A 17,054-nucleotide genomic window follows, 5' to 3' on the forward strand; every position below is an offset into this window, starting at 1 on the left:
GTGGGATAAAACTCAAATTAATAATGCTATATGCATGCTTCTTGAAGTATGTTTGAAGTGGCCATTTTAATTTGAAGTAAAAGCAGCCATGGGACCCTGATTTCACACTACAAATGGTTCTTCTCCCTCTTCTCCAGAAGCTGTTTGCAGGTGAAAGGGGAGGTACTTTCAGCAGGAAAGGAGTATAAATGCCATGTGGCTGCTTTTTCTTCAAAAACAAGTAGCCAATTTAAGCATTTTTAAATGTGTTTTATACTGTAGTGTTGGAAAGTGATCTACAAAAGCAAAGCTGATTTTTGCCATTTCTCAAGAGTTCTTACATTGCAAATGTGTACTACATCCCCCAAGCAAGAAATCCATATAAGGTGTAGGTTGGTGGGAAATTCAGAAAGCAGAACTTTAAAAAAAACCCTCTGCAAACCTACTGAAGGATATAAAGGTTTAGGTTCTCTTGGAAGCATACGGTTAGAGAGAAGCACAGATTTGCTGTCAACTCTGTGTTCACAGCCATCAATAATGCATAATAGGGCTCTCTTCAACAGTTGCAGTATTTGAAAACCAGTCTACTACTCCTAAAACTGGCCATTAGATTGCCTGCTGTGTACTACTTTTCATTGCCTTTTATTTTCACTTGCCTAATACTTCCATATAAGTAGGATAACTTAAAATGGAGCTATTATGCCTTAGTCAAACTCTGTGTATGCGGAGAAGCATATATCACCCATGTACAGTGTTTTCTTCCTGAAAGCAGTAATTCATGGCAGTCTCTCCATAACATAGGTTAAGCATTACAATGCACTGGCTACCTGCAATGTTGTCCAGTAACGCTAAGCCTACTGTAATTTTAATATGAGAAGGGCTGTTGGAGACACACAGCCTGCAACTATTTATATAGGCTGGAGAACAAGGAAGACATACCCTAAAAACTAATGTCTACAAGTTGAATATTACCACTGTGCACTTCCAAAATAAATAGAATTCAAGCAATTAAACACGTATCTTATGGTTTGGCTATTTAAAATATATTTTTAAAAGTGCCATTGCAAAGTAGCCAACTCTCTAATCTGCATTTCAAAACAATGCTTTAGAGCAGCTGAAGTGCTACCTTCTTGATAAAGTTCTCTTAAAACATTGCACAGCTAAAAACAACAACCTGAAAGTGTTGTATATACATAACATGGGGACACTTAATATCTTGAAGGGCACATGAAAGAAAACTAGAAAAGAGCGGATTTAATTTTTCCTGAAGGTTTGCTAAAATACTGTTCTCTTCTAGCTGCAGTGTAGTGTTAACTACTTTGCGCTGCAGCCTTTAGCACTCCCACTTTAAAATGGGTACAATGTCTGTTCCCTGGAGCAGGTAGCCAAGGTCATAGCATCAATTCCATCATCACTGTTTGACTTACTTCCAAATGTATCTTTTTTCAATGCTAGAAATTCGAAGCATTACACTGATAGATTACCAAATAGCTAAAAAAAAGCTCTCTGAACTAATGTAAGAATACTACTCATCACCAGTTCCTACTGGACTAAGTATTTATCAGTCACTTCTGCCAAATAAGTTAAAAATGCTGTAGTCCGAAAACTGCAGCTGTCAACGCTCCCTTGGAATACACCTAAGCAAGACTGGTGTGGCATTTTCCATTCTAGCATTAAGACAATAAAAGAAATAGTCTCCACTCTTCCCAGCCAAGTAGGATTATAGTGCTGCAGTCCTCTGCTACAAGGTCGACTAAGGCTTCTTCAAGAGTTGCAGTTCAGCTGGTATCAGAAGCAGCACACCCTTGGATGGGGCTCAAAAATCCTTCATTTCTCCATGGAAAGTGCCTCAAAGAGGTGGAGATTGCCAGGCCTATCACTGCTGGCCAAATTCCGGAGGACAAAACACACAGAAAACAAACAACCCCAAGTTAGTCGATTTGAGGTCAATGGGAGCCTCTGTCATTTGCCACATCTTGTAATCTCCTCAGTAGGGCAGTGTGATTTTCTGGGCACATACGCTTGGCCGGTGATTCTGCCCCCTCCTCCAGGACAATGCCCCTCTTCTTTGTTGATGTCTCCCCAGTTCTTATCATACTGTTGATCTCTTGAAGCCTCTGAAACATACCATCAACAAGTAAAACGGTGAGCGCTACAGTTTACTAGTTATTCAAGTTAAATAGAGCATTTGTTCCTCTGAGAACCTGGCCCTAGAGACAAATCTACTTATGAAGCTTCCACAGTACAGCTGTACTGTATCATAGTATATATCCTCAACCTGGTGGTTTTCAGCCCACGGCCCGAGAGCTGTTGTAGGAGCTCTAAAGGTGACTAATCTGACAGCGGTTACTGTACATCGAGGGTGCACAACTGCAGGAGGTCTGGGGGCCATTTTTGCCCCCCCAGACTCCCCTGCAGGCCACATTGTTAAAACAGTTTTTTTAAAAAAAAAAGAATGGGCAGCACACCACTGAACCTGTCTCTTTTAGCACTCCATAATCCCATTATGTTTGTTTAAATTAAATATTGGGGTGTGTGGCAGGGAGCAGAGGGGGACGCATGCAGGCCACCCCTGCTGGAAGTTGCATCAGATATGTTTTGCATGCCACCATGAGCAGGAACCTTGCAGGCTTATCTGTACAACTGTTCAATGCTGTGTTGATTTTGATTTAAAGCCTTAGGCATGGGTATCTCTTCAGTTGTTGGGTCTGTCTGCTGGAAGGCTTTCCTTCTTTCATTTCTATACTGCCCAATAGCTGAAGCTCTCTTGGTTCACAGCAATTAATCTGGTTGGAAGAGAGGTTTTCTGCTTATATGGAGACAGTCTGGAAGGGGGCATCGGTTTTGAAACCAAATCTGTTTTACAACAGGAATCATAACAAGCCCACATTTTTCTCCAGAAAGGGAAGACACTCCGTTTATAACTTGGTCCTATGATTATGTGGCAATTCCATTCTATTTTATGGGGCCTTCACCCAGGTAAGCATGCCTAGAACTGCAGCCTAAGAGAGTAAAGGTAGAATAAGTCTCTGGTTGTTTGTAAGAGCCATGAACAAAGAAGTAATCACAGTCACATTCGGTAGGCAAGGACAACTAAAGGCATTTTTCTTAAAATCCTCTAACCTTTTGATGTGTAGAGGGCTAAGCTCAGAAGCTCTAAAATATGTCCCATAACCAAGTACTGCGTCGCTAAACAGAACATATATTTTTAAGATCGTTACAGATCCCAAACAAAAATGGGATTGTATTAACCTTTTTTCCAGATCTTGAGCTTATCTACATTTCGCTGCAGCAGTTTCTAACTACCACCTAAATTCTGGCATCAAGTCCTGACTGAATCTTACTGGGAAATAATCAAAACAAATGCAAACAATTAGTATTTCGTTTTCTGTAATCGTTTCACATGTCACACGTACAAAAGGAAGAACCCACAAGCAGTCTCAAGGCAAGAATATTTACAAAGAAAAGGATATATGTCTTGTGAAATAATGTAACTATTGTTTCATTGACTTTAACTTTCACCATATCTGATGGCTAATGGCAAATTTTAGAGATCAATGATCAGCTTTTACCTTTGATGGGCTGCTGCTGAAGTAGTAGAATATTTTCTCACGTGGAGAAAGTGCAGACTCATTTTTGTGAGGGGAGATGTAAACTGAGTGGTTCTGAGACAACTGTATTCTGCGTGGAGAGCCACTTCTTACAAAAGGATATGGAGAAAGGGGAGGAGCTTCAGCCTATCATGAAAAAGCAATAACATTAATATGTGGTTATCAACCAAGCAGAGAAATTACAGTGTCATGCATTTATATTGTGATGATGCAAACAGATCTGGACATCAGTAGGATAGCATTTTGCATTCTGACTGGATATACTTTGCTTTTGCATCAATAAGGCTGACGTACTATTTTTGGGACTGCATAATATAACTATTTCGGAATGAATTCAGGATTCTTGCTGTGACAAAACCATATTTCAAAGACCTAGGACACAAGAATTTACCACTTCAAATACAAAGTGAGTGCTGGGTTCTGATTTTAACGATTCCCAGAGGGATAGCCATGTAAGTTTGTTGCAACAAATAAACACCTTAAAGACTAACAGATGTATTATGACATAAGCTTTCATGGACCAGAGTCCACTTCATGCTTCCAGCTTCTACCCAGAACACACCACAAAATCTATTGTCTTATATCCAAATCCTGCAATATAACTGTAGTGTTCAAGCTCTGATAGACCCACAACTTATGCATTGAGAAATGCCCAAACTACAATACCCACCCAATAAAGGGGGGAAAAGCGGGGAAAAGAAGATCTACAAGGCCAGACTTCTACCCATGAATAATTTAGTGCAGGGCAGGCCTAGAAAAGAACATGACAGACATCACTTTGTCACCTACAGCTTCCATCTAAAACCACTCAAATGTATGATCAGCCCATCTTGGCAATGACACTTCCCTCTCACAGACCTTGGGTTGCAGACCTGTGTTTGCTTATAGACAGCCCCCGCCTCCAACTAAACAGCTTGTTGTTGTTCAGTCGTTCAGTCGTGTCCGACTCTTCGTGACCCCATGGACCATAGCACGCCAGGCCTTCCTGTCCTGCGCTCTCTCCCGGAGCGTGCTCAAGTTCATATTCATTGCATCCGTGATGCTATCTAGCCATCTCATCCTCTGCCGTCCCCTTCTCCTTTTTCCTTCAGTCTTTCCCAGCATCAGGGTCTTTTCCAGGGAGTTTTCTCTTCGCATTAGATGGCCAAAATATTGGAGCTTCAGCTTCATTATCTGTCCTTCCAATGAGCACTCAGGGTTGATTTCCTTTAGGATGGACTGATTTGACCTCCTTGCAGTCCAGGGCACTCGTAAGAGTCTTCTCCAGCACCACAGTTCGAAAGCATCAATTCTTCGGCGCTCAGCCTTCCTTATAGTCCAGCTCTCACAGCCATACATTACTACTGGGAAAACCATAGCTTTGATTAGACGGACCTTTGTCGGCAAGGTGATGTCTCTGCTTCTTACTATGCTGTCTAGGTTGGCCATAGCTTTCCTCCCAAGGAGCAAGCGTCTTTTAATTTCATGGCTACAGTCACCGTCTGCGGTGATCTTGGAGCCCAAGAAAGTAAAATCTGTCACTGCTTCCATTTCTTCCCCTTCTATATGCCAGGAAGTGATAGGGCCAGATGCCATGATCTTTGTTTTTTTAATGTTGAGTTTCAAACCAGCTTTTGCACTCTCCTCTTTCACCCTCAACAAGAGGCTCTTTAGATCCTCTTCGCTTTCTGCCATTAGGGTGGTATCGTCTGCATATCGGAGGTTGTTGATAATTCTCCCAGCAATCTTAATTCTGACCTCTGATTCATCCAACCCGGCATTTCTCATGATGTACTCTGCATATAAGTTAAATAAGCAGGGTGACAATATGCAGCCTTGTCGTACTCCTTTCCCAGTTTTGAACCAATCGGTTGTTCCATGTCTGGTTCTTACTGTTGCTTCTTGACCCTCGTACAGGTTTCTCAGGAGACAGGTAAGGTGGTCTGGTACTCCCATCACTTTAAGAATTTGCCACAGGTTGTTGTGATCCACACAATCAAAGGCTTTAGCGTAGTCAATGAAGCAGAAATAGACGTTTTTCTGGAATTCTCTTGCTTTCTCCATGATGCAGCGAATGTTGGCGATTTGATCTCTAGTTCCTCTGCCTCTTCTAAACCCAGCTTGTACTTCCGGTAGTTCTCGGTTCGCATACTGCTGAAGCCTAGCTTGTAGGATTTTGAGCATCGCCTTGCTGGCATGTGAAATGAGCGCAATTGTGCGGTAGTTTGAACACTCTTTGGCATTGCCCTTCTTTGGAATTGGAATGTAAACTGACCTTTTCCAGTCTTGTGGCCACTGTTGAGTGTTCCAGATTTGTTGGCATATTGAATGCAGCACTTTAACAGCATCATCTTTTAGGATTTTAAATAGCTTGGCTGGAATACTGTCATCTCCGCTAGCTTTGTTGTTACTAATGCTTCCTAAGGCCCACTTGACTTCACTCTCTAGGATGTCCGGCTCAAGTTCAGTGACCGCACTATCATGGCTATCAGGGACATTCAGATCTTTCCTGTATAGTTCTTCTGTGTATTCTTGCCACCTCTTCTTAATCTCATCTGCTTCTGTTAGGTCCCTGCCTTCTTTGTCCTTTATCATGCCCGTCTTTGCACAAAACGTTCCCTTGAGATCTCTAATTTTCTTGAAGAGATCTCTAGTCTTTCCCATTCTGTTGTTTTCCTCGATTTCTTTGCATTGTTCATTTAAGAAGGCCTTCTTGTCTCTCCTTGCTATTCTCTGGAACTCTGCATTCAGTTGGGTATATCTTCCCCTTTCTCCCTTGCTTTTCGCTTCCGTTCTTTCATGAGCTACTTGTAAAGCCTCATCAGACAGCCACTTTGCTTTCTTGCATTTCTTTTTCTTTGGGATGGATTGAGTTGCTGCCTCCTGAACAATGTTACGGACCTCCGTCCATAGTTCCTCAGGCACTCTGTCTATCAGGTCTAATCCCTGAAATCTATTCCTCACCTCCACTGTATATTCATCAGGGATATGATTTAGGTCATACCTGAACGGTTTAGTGGTTTTCCCTACTAAACAGCTACTCCCCAGCAATAACAGACCACATAACAAGGATACAAACATGGGACAAACCCAGCAAAAAAACAAGGTGACAATTCTGCCTGCATATCTATCCTGGCAACACTATCACAGGACCCACAACATCTGGCATTCACCAGCTCATCTTCCAATGTTCTCTATGCCAGAATCTCCTAGCAATGCCTTTCTGTGTTCTACATATGATAAACAGGCCAGTCTCTGTGCAAAAGAATAAATGGACAACTATGACTTCGGAAATGTCAGTATCAAAAACTAATGGGAGAACGCTTTAGCCACCAAGGACACTCTGTTACTGACTTTAAAGTGGCCATTATACAGCAAAGAAACTTCAAAGGAAGATTACAACAAAAGACTGCTGAGTCATCAAGACATTCATCTCTATCTCCTGCAGTTTGAACTGGGATAAAGGTTTTACTGTTGTTGTTGAAATCACAGTACATGTTTAATTAGTTTAACACAAATATCCTGGCATTGGGTATCAATGCCAGTTACAACTGTTTTGCAAATGGCCACTGCCAATAACGTGATTGTCACTCTCTGCATTTTCTGCATTTCATTTTCCTCTGACCTCACTGTTTACAATCCCCACCCCAAATATATGCAAATGTATCTGTAACTCAGGGTAACACTTTATTCATCTGCTGAAGTGGACTACAATCCATGCATATTTGTGCCAAAATGAACCCTCATTACCTGCATTGCATCATAGGTTGCCATGTCATCCAAACCCAGTGTGCAGCATGGCCACGGTGACTTTGCACACACTGTACAACCCATGGCTTGCAGTAGGGATTGTAGGCTGGGTGAAAAGTCACTACAGCTGCACCGTGTTTGGATGATGCAGCGCAGGTAATTGGAGTAATTCTGATCCTGCGACTGGCATTGGCGGGGGAAACAACCAACGCTGCGTTGTTTCCCCCACTGATCATCTGAACACTCCCAGTTAGTCTTTAAGGTGCCACAAAACTCTTTGCTGTTTGTGTTCTGTTGTTTATCCATTCCTAAACCTAACATAACAGGCTATTCTACACACAGAGTACATAAATATCCTGCTAGCAACACAACTACTAGAGATAGATGTAGACCATTTTAATAAGGGACCTGACTATGGGATTAATACACTGGTCGCACCCCACCCCTACCAGCGTAAACAGGAATTCCCTGCCAGGCCAGCTCTGTTATTCCATTGATGGGAAAAGATCTTTCTATTCAGGCAGGCTCTTGGCATCCAGCGTTGCATGCAACTTAGTTGTTTTGCCAGCAAAACAGGGCTTCCCCATCCTCCCCTCCCATCGCACATGCCCCCAAATCTACTCTGAAGGGTCCACCGATAAAAACAAATGAACAAAACACCGAGAGCATTTATTCTTCACAGCTAAATGTACTGTTTTTTAAGCAACACTGGGTTGTGCTTCAAGGACCTCCAAGTAGACAGGATGACACAAATGCTTTTCAGCATCAGACAGTAAGACTGCAACTTAGTCATTATGGAGAATAAGGTTACTTACTCCACTGGCTGAGGAGTATTTCAGGGCAAAGTCTTTAATTCGGTCAGTGTAGACATTATTATAAAACTGAATCAGGTCCCCACGCTCTTCTTCCTCAATATCACTGTTGGCTCCAGTCAGGCGTGTTGGAGTAGGGGGGGCGCTATTGGGCTGCGGTACTGGCAAGGTGCTACTAGATCTCATCACTGGACTCGAGTCTCTGCTTGCTATGAAGGCATAATTCACGGTTTTAACAATGCTCACTGGCTACGATTTTTTAAGAACCTACTGAGCAAATAAATAAATCACAACATCTTTTATTCTACATTTTTCTTTGCCACTGGAAGATTCCCAAAAGTATCCCCGCACAGACTGGGGTAGTTGACCTTCTTCCTAGTAAGTCCTCACAGCATATGTAGCTAAGCTGCAACCCAGTTACTCTTTCATAGTGTTTTTTTTTAAAAAAAGAATTCCAATATGTTTCTAGTCCTCATGGTTGTGAAGCTAAAAGCTACACAGTATGATGGTCAAACGGTCTAAGTACATCTCTCTGTTCAACAAGTTGCTTATACCATTTAGACAAGCATGGACCATTATGTCTATTTGGATTTCTGTGGCTCACATCTACACATGCAGTACAATCCTACTTATGTTTACAGAACTACAACCTACTGTGTTCAATGGGGCTTACTGCCAAGTTAAGTGTACAGAGGATTACGGCCTTAGTCATGTCGTCATAAGACACATGCTGGATCAGACTACAGGCCTATCTAGACCAGCACGACAAGGACATGAGTGCAATAGCACCCTCCTGTTTGTGTTCCCCAGCAATTGGTATACAGGGGCATACTGCCTCCAGTACTGGAGGTAGCGTACAGCCATCAGGACTAGTAGCCACTGATAGTCTTCTCCTCCATTAATTTGTTTAATCCCCTTTTAAACGTCATCCAAGTTGGTGGCCGTCACTGTATCTTGTGGTATTGAATTGCACAGTTGAACTACGCGCTGTGTGAAGTAGTAGCATTACTGGATTACCTCAGTTGAGAACGCGATCCAGAATTACTACGTCCACTTTCTCCACACCATGTGTAACTTTATACACCTCTATCATGACTCTCCGTTACTCATCTGTTTTCCTAAGCTAAAAAGCCCAAACGTTGTAACCTTCCCCCACAGGGAAATTGCTCCAGCCCATTCATCATTTTGGTTGCCCTTTTCTGAAACTTTTCCAGCTCTACAATATGCTTTTTGAGGTCCAGTGACCAGAACTGTATACAGTATTCCAGATATGATTCCACTATAGATCTATACAATGCCATTATGATATTGGCAGTTAATTCTTTATTATTTTCCTAACAATGCCCCAACATGGAATTTGCATTTTTCACATCAGCCACACACTGGGTTGACAGTTTCACCAAGCTATACACCACAATCCCAAGATCCCTTTCCTGGTCAGTCACCACCAGCTCACACAGCATATAAAGAAATTAGGATTTACATTTCCTTACACTGAACTGCATTTGCCATTTTAATACCCATTCCTCTAGTTTAGAGACTCTCTTGGAGCTCTTCACAACCCCATTATTTTAATCACTCTACTTAATTTTGCGCAATTAAATGAACTGGGCCACCTCACTATAGATCATTTATTGACAAATTAAAAAGCACTGGTCTCAAAACAGATTCTTGGGGGACCCCAGACTTTAAATTGCTCCATTGCAAGAAATGACCATTTCTTCCTGTTCTGCTTTCTGTTTTTTAACCAACCTAACCAGAAGAGGACCTCTAATCTTATCCCATGACTGCTAAGTTTGCTCAGGAGTCTTTAGTGAGGGACTTTGTCAGAAACCTTTTGGAAGTTCAAGTAAACAGCTAAAGAATGTGTTTCCCTATTTACTTTAATTACCTAACAGTTTTCTCTCTTCCATACATTTCTAGAATTGTTTTTTTAATTATATCAGTAAGCTTAAAGAAGAGGGAGAATAAAGGATTGGGGGGGGATTTTTTTTAAGTTGTATGTTCACCAGATTAATGTAAAAATCAAACCTGGCAGATACTGTATGCTTGCTTTACCTTTTCCATTGTTTTTTTTTTTTTTTTAATGTTGCAACCACTTACTTCTCTCCGTTGGGGAATGCCGCTGGTTGTTGCTGTCACTACTGCCTGAATGCCTTCGTCTTCTGCCTTTAATCAAGACACTTCGATACACCTTCAAAAAGCCAAAGTTGTGGTAGATTATAGAAGCCCGCTCATATAAACAAAAGCTCTGAATGTAAAATGTTACTCTTAATTATTTGTACAGAAAGTTCCACACATGCCTTGCTACATGGAACAGTTGCAAGCATGTGCTGCGCCATTCATTCCAATGGAGTTGCATGAATGGCTTCCTCTACGTAAATGAATAGGGCATTCCAAGTGAGCAATATTCCATTTCTGCATGTTTTGTATACAGTGATATGGATTTTCTGGGGGGAAAATAAAAGTTTTCCAATGCCTTAATTTGACCAGGGTCTGATGTTTTGATTTCTATTTAGTAAACAAAACTATTTATTTATTTATTTATTTATTTCATTTTGTTTCATTTCATTTCATTTCTATACCGCCCAATAGCCGAAGCTCTCTGGGCGGTTCACAAAAATTAAAACCAAACAACACACAATAAAACAATTTAAAATATATAGAACATTAAAACCACAATATAACAATACAACCACAATAAAACCTAGCAGCAGTGCAAGAGTCTAAAGTATGCCATATTAATTTTACATACTGTATAAGTATCTCAAATTTTTCCAATAACCAAAATCTGATTTGAAATGAAATATCCAATTTGGAAAACATTCAATAAAGCATACTGAACAGAACATTGGTCACTTACTGAGAAGGCTCCTTCTGGTTTGGTGATGAAGACATCCAAGAATGGGTTAACTCCTCACTCCCCACCCCCACCCCCAGGAAAGGCAGGGATCACCTAGGAAAACTCTGCATTAGGCTGACTACCTTCTGGGTCTACCTCCCAGTTCCATCCTGTGGCCAAGCTGAAGACAGATAAACCGAGGATGATGTTAGAATAGTGTTACAAACCCCCCTGCAGAAATGAAGAAAGCGGACTCTCCCCCTGCCTCCCCCACCCCCCAGGGGGTACAGTACTGCTGGAACTGCTGACAGGTCTCCCTATTGGACTGGGGGGAGGGTGCTATGTAGTTAGAAGAAAGAGAGACCACTAAGGGGAAAAAGGCTCTAGAATCATGTCAAAGATTTGAGGGAGCAAATTCCCTCAAATTCTAGAGTAAGGCTCTAGAATCATGTCAAAGATTTGAGGGAGCAAAATGGAGCAAGCACTCTATCCTGGATGGAAGGCAGGGAAGGTGTGGGGTTGGAGCCAGAGAGTAGTCAGCCTAATTCAATGTTTCTCTAGCAGGTGATTCTTGCCTTTCCTGGGGGATAGGTGGAGTTAACCCATTCTTGGATGCTTTCTCACCCCGAACTGAGAATGTGGTTTAAATGTTATATTCAAACAAAATATGCTTACATGACTCTTAGCTTGCGGTTGGGTCCGATAGCAGCGCATGATGTTCTGAAATGATGTGTCTTCTTTTGTAACCTAGGATACAAAAGGGGAATTCATTTGGGTTTATAAGTATTGCCTAGTACTTGTACTATTAGATCTCTTGCCTTTAGAGGGATTTAGCCCAACCTATAAACTTTTTGTGAAGCTTTACCTTTGCTATTACATAAATAGCACACATTAAGAGCTGGTCTAAATGCCGGTCCATCATGAGCTCAGAGCACTGTACCAGTGAGAACTCAAAACATGTCCAGATTTTCTTCCTCAGATCATCTGAAATATCCAGTTTGAGACAGAGATCCCGTAGACGGACACTTGCTAAGTGAAACACCTGTTGGAGGGAGAAGACACTCAGAACTAGCCTAAGACTAGGTGTTTTTAAAGTTTTGCTTTTCATATCAAAGATGTGAATTCTTTAATTATAAAACCCCTCTTACGTTGGTTAGCAAAAGTATATGAGCGGTCTTACTTAGCAGACTTGTGTATACCTGATTTTATCCACAAAATTCCACCTGATCCTCAAGAGGTTTGCACAGAAATGTCACTTCCCTTTAACTTAGCCATCCCATCATACAGCAGCTATTCGCAAATAGCCATTACTTATCTAGTGCTACAGCCCTAAAATATCCATTACTTTTTTATGAGGGTATCCTTTTTGCTCCCATTTCAAAAACTCAATTCAGCTATCCAATATTTCTCAAGAAGGTGGCTGCATAGGCCTATATGGTGCTGAAAGAGTATGGAAAGAACAATGGAGTCCTTTCTTAGAATCAATGCAGCAATATTAGGGAATGCATATGGGGTAAAAAGAGATGAGAGGGGAAGAAACCATGCTGGGGGGAACATCTAAGTGGGTGACAGGCTAGGATGCCCTTTGTGGATTTAGAAAGACATAATGAAGTTGTGGAACAGCATTTGGTACTAGGGTTGCCCATCACAGCGAAATCCGGCCCTTTTGCCGAGCTGTGAAATAGTTCCCGAAACCCAGGAACGTTGCTGAGGGGTTTTTGCGCAAAATGACAGGCCATTTTGCGTGAATGGTGATTTGCACTCCCCCCCCCCCCCAAATCCTGTGAATGAGCCTGACTTCACAGTGAGTTGGGCCAACTTGCGGGTGATCAAGCCAAACTCCAGGGGGCCGAGCCACTGACCTCACCAAGCTCCACCCCTCAAACGGATTTCTCCAACATCCCTACTTGGTGAAGAGGTACAAAGCTCCGCCCTTCTAAAACAGCATCAAGGAAGGTTGGAGATTACACAAAGATCAGCCTAAGGATCCTTATATGTCTCAGCACTTAGAGCAGCCTTCCCCCAACCTGGCACCCTCCAGATGTATTTTACTACAATGCCCATCATCCCCAGCCAAGATGGCCATTGGCATGGTAGATCATGGGTGTTGTAGTCCAACAGAACTGGAGGGCGCTAGGTTGGGGAAGGCCGACTTCAGAAGACCACACATTAAAGTTCAGATCTTTGGATATTCGTTCATCCCATGCTCTAGTTCACAAATTTTACCATCAAATCAGCCAGAACAATGTGGCTTTTACACTCCCATTACTGCAGGCAGGGTATTCCAGAAAAAAAAATGGTCTCAGTGTATCTTTTCAGTTTTCTCTGAATGATACGCTCTCTGACCAGATTATTCCCCAAAGAGGGAAGGGTTGTTTGTATTTGAGAGCCAGTGTGGTGTAGTGGCAAGAGTATTGGACTAGGAGCTGGGAGATCCGGGTTCTAGTCCCCACTCGGCCATGGAAGCTCACTGGGTGACTTTGGGCCAGTCACAGACTCTCAGCCCAACCCACCTCACAGGGTTGTTGTTGTGAGGATAAGATGGAGAGGAGGAGGATAATGTAAGCCGCCTTGGGTTCCTTGCGAGAGGAAGAAAGGCGGGGTATAAATGCAATAAATAAAAATAAAATAAAATAATATTTCCAGTCAAGCCCACAATGCAGTGACACATGAGACTTTCCACACTGAATAATATACCTTTCTAAAGAAGAGTGAGAGTGAGCCAGCCTTCCGGGATCTACCACAAGTGCTGCCCATTTGCTGGTTTTGTCGTTGTTCTCCAGGAGGGGCAATCTGTTGGAACTGGCCTTGTAACTGAAGAGCTGTACCAGCCACCTGTTGAGTACTCAGAGTCCCAGCAAGGGTCTGTGCACTGAGAGGCTGGATGGAACTGGATAGTGTTTGAGCCTGCCCACTTACACTGACCTGGACTGGAATGAATGTTATTCCTCCATTTTCATTGGCAATGCCTGTACACGTAAGAGGAAAGGAGTAAATACAATGCTGCAAATGAATAGCTGAGGGATAGGGGGATCCAGAAATGGTTTCCAACTAAGGATTTACACTTTGGGGCAAAGTATTTTGTCTAGCGGCAAAAGGAAAAGGGGACGGCAGAGGATGAGATGGCTAGATAGCATCACTGATGCAATGAATATGGACTTGAGCATGCTCTGGGAGAGAGCGCAGGACAGGAAGGCCTGGCGTGCTATGGTCCATGGGGTCACGAAGAGCTGGACACGACTGAACAACAATTTTGTCTAGCAGCCAGCTGCGAAATCCAAATCCACCAGAGTTTCAGTAGGCCTTCCTTCCAGGCAAGGATGCTTTGGATAACACTTTAAATGGATTTCTAGTCATATTAGGCACTTCATAAATAAATATTACTGCTTTAAAAGATTCGAAGTGGAATTCTAGGCAAGTTCTTTCAGACGTTGCGTGCACTTTTTGTGGGCCTTACTCCAAAGTACGCACAGTCTAAGAGTCTAGCATAGAAGCCATGATTAATTACTAACTTCTGTACCTTCTCCAAGCCTCCGCCCTGAGCAGCTTTTAAAAGAAAGCAAGCTTTAGTAGCAGGGAGCTGATCTCAGGACTTTTTCCACAGTGCCTCTTCTCTTTGTTTTAATGCCAACCTACAAGAAGGGGAAATTGGGACAGACGCTTTTTCTTTCTCTCCTTCCATCTAGTAAGCTAATTCCGTCTGCACAAATAATTACATGATAGCTAAGAGTGCCTGAAATAAATACTCCAATTGTGCTCCTAATGCTGGGCAAATGTTTCTGACCAGGCATGCGCACGCACACACACCTCCCCACCTTTACATTCTTTGAGGTTCATTCAGAACTCAGGTGAGGGACAGATCTTGCCAGAGGGGATAGAAGGATGCCATTCTTTCACAACACAAACCCGCTCTGCCGAACAGCCACATCACGCTGTCTGGCAGCCTAATTTAGGGGCTGCAATGCACCCTCCTCCCACTCAGGGAAGGGCTGTAGCTCAATGGTAGAGCACATGCTTTGCATGCAGAAGGTCTCAGGCTCAATCCCCGACATCTCCAGGTAGGGATGGAAAAACTCCTCCCTGAAACCGGGGAGAGCCACTGCCAGATGGAGCAATGGTCTGCCTCAGTATAAGGCAGCTCCTATGATATTTGGCCCCTAGACATTCTTACTAGCCAAGACGAAAGCCTTTCTCACTCCTGACTTGTTGGTGGGTGGGTTTTGTGGGAGGCTGCTTATAACACTCACATTTGGAACAATAGATGCTTATGATCAATGTATGTAATTTCAAAAGAAAAAATAAGGTCAATGTCCCCTGGGACTGGAAGCAGCTTACATACCAGAAAACCTAAATATTAATGACAGAATTATTTACTCACTTATTCACACTCCTTGGCATTACAGCCAACTCTTCAGTGAAGACAAAAATATATATACCAAAAGTATGTCTATTTTATGAATGAACCACTGCGGCTGGGTCCAACAGCAGTGTGTTGTATGTTCAACAGCTCTGTTACACACCTTTACTTTGCCATTTTCCTTTTGGCCCACATCCCTATAAGCCTGACAGCCACCACAGTGGGCATTTCCCATCACTTACAAAGACCATGCATTCATCATCAAACTCCTCCCTTACCTTGTACTGGAATTGTAACTGTCTGCCCATTATTGGCAGTTACAGTTGCTGTTGCTACAGTTACTAAAGTCTGCCCAGGTACTGGAGTGACAGGTATCGTTTCTGAGGAGACATTCTGTACAGGCATCGCATTGATCACTGGCTGCTGGGAGACCCTCACAGGGGTACGAGTGGCTTCAGCTGGCGTGTCGTTATCAACAAACAACCTTCTCCTAGTAGGGTTACTTGTTGGGGAGCTGTATCTCTCATAAAGTGTGGACGGAGAAGATGAAAGGCCTGCAGATGTTACAGAAGAAGAAAAAGGGGTCCAGGAATTACAAGCAATGGCTTCTTGTTAAAAGGTTAATCCCACTCAGAGACCAAACTAAACGTTAAATCGCACTGTGCATTGGGTGAGACTGTCAGATTATTTTACCTTGTCAATTTCATGGAGGATAATGTTTATGAATATGCCCTCACAAAGTGACAGGTTATATCAGATCAAACCTCAGTCCTCCCCGCCTACCCCCAATATAATACCACCTACTGTTACATAGGGTTGCCTTAAGAAGTAATAATTTCCATGTGAAAACGCTAACACAAGACTCCCTGTGATAAAGTGTGTCAAATAGACATGAATCAACCTTTCAGACTAACGGAACATATTTTTTCATGGGGAAAGTGCACTTGCGGTGTGCAAAATCTTTACTGACGGGACACATGTCACAGCCAATCTGCATCTTCTACTATAGACAAATACTGATTTTGCACCCTGTGATAATGACAAAGAATTACATCAATTACTGATGTTAATTTGGCCATGTACTTGGCTCTCCAAGATGTAAGCTCCCATCCTCTAAATCTCAACTTTTGTTAAAAATAAAATGGGTATCTAGACATAAAAATAGCAGAAGAAATTCTGAAAGGATTGAAATATTAATACCAACCGTCTACAAGCCCTAGCTTATTGATTAGTTATACATGTTTGATGGAGTTGCACAAGTTGGAGGCCTGACCTGGGAATCAGGAGGTGGGGTGATCTACTGGAATTCCATCACCCTGACCAAATGCTCCATCCAGCTTTTGCTGGGTGGTGTGCGTGTGTGTGTATGCACACACACACACTCAGGACAGGATGGGGATCCTGTTAGAATTGCATCTGCCCTGCTGCCCAACAGTCTCCCAGGCTGCCTGATTCCCTGGTGGTAGTAGGATGTCCCTGGTTTGCTAGGCATGGCAGAGGTAGAGGGCTCTTCACACACACTGAACTCAGAGATTGATCAGGGTAGACACGTGTGGCTGCTCGTTCCAGCGCTTAGATTGCTTGGAAATGTGAGCTCAGCACACACCTTGCTGGGGGCTGGATTGTGTCCTTGTACTATTATTGAGGAGCCTTGTGTGGTGCAGACTGGTAGGCGGCAGGCAGTATTGCAACCGAAACTCTCCCCACGACTTGAGTTCAATCCC

General features: G+C 42.7%; 1 protein-coding gene across 1 annotated transcript in view; it reads right to left on the reverse strand.

The window, feature by feature from the left end:
* Positions 1–998: 998 nt before the first annotated feature.
* The window catches only part of RBL2 (RB transcriptional corepressor like 2), a 34,930-nt gene continuing 18,874 nt past the window's right edge, over positions 999–17,054 (reverse strand). Inside the window, exons 15-22 of the mRNA XM_084812928.1 lie at positions 15,609–15,884; positions 13,671–13,942; positions 11,839–12,015; positions 11,649–11,720; positions 10,235–10,325; positions 8,135–8,340; positions 3,552–3,716; positions 999–2,096 (exon numbers count right to left, since the gene is read on the reverse strand). Of these exons, the coding sequence (XP_084669054.1) occupies positions 1,926–2,096; positions 3,552–3,716; positions 8,135–8,340; positions 10,235–10,325; positions 11,649–11,720; positions 11,839–12,015; positions 13,671–13,942; positions 15,609–15,884 (1,430 nt within the window). The 3' untranslated portion in view covers positions 999–1,925. The remainder of the gene's footprint in view (positions 2,097–3,551; positions 3,717–8,134; positions 8,341–10,234; positions 10,326–11,648; positions 11,721–11,838; positions 12,016–13,670; positions 13,943–15,608; positions 15,885–17,054) is intronic.

This window comes from Heloderma suspectum, chromosome 8 (genome assembly GCF_057233095.1).
Source record: "Heloderma suspectum isolate Gila_16-S chromosome 8, 16-S_ref, whole genome shotgun sequence".
Lineage (NCBI taxonomy): Eukaryota > Metazoa > Chordata > Lepidosauria > Squamata > Helodermatidae > Heloderma > Heloderma suspectum.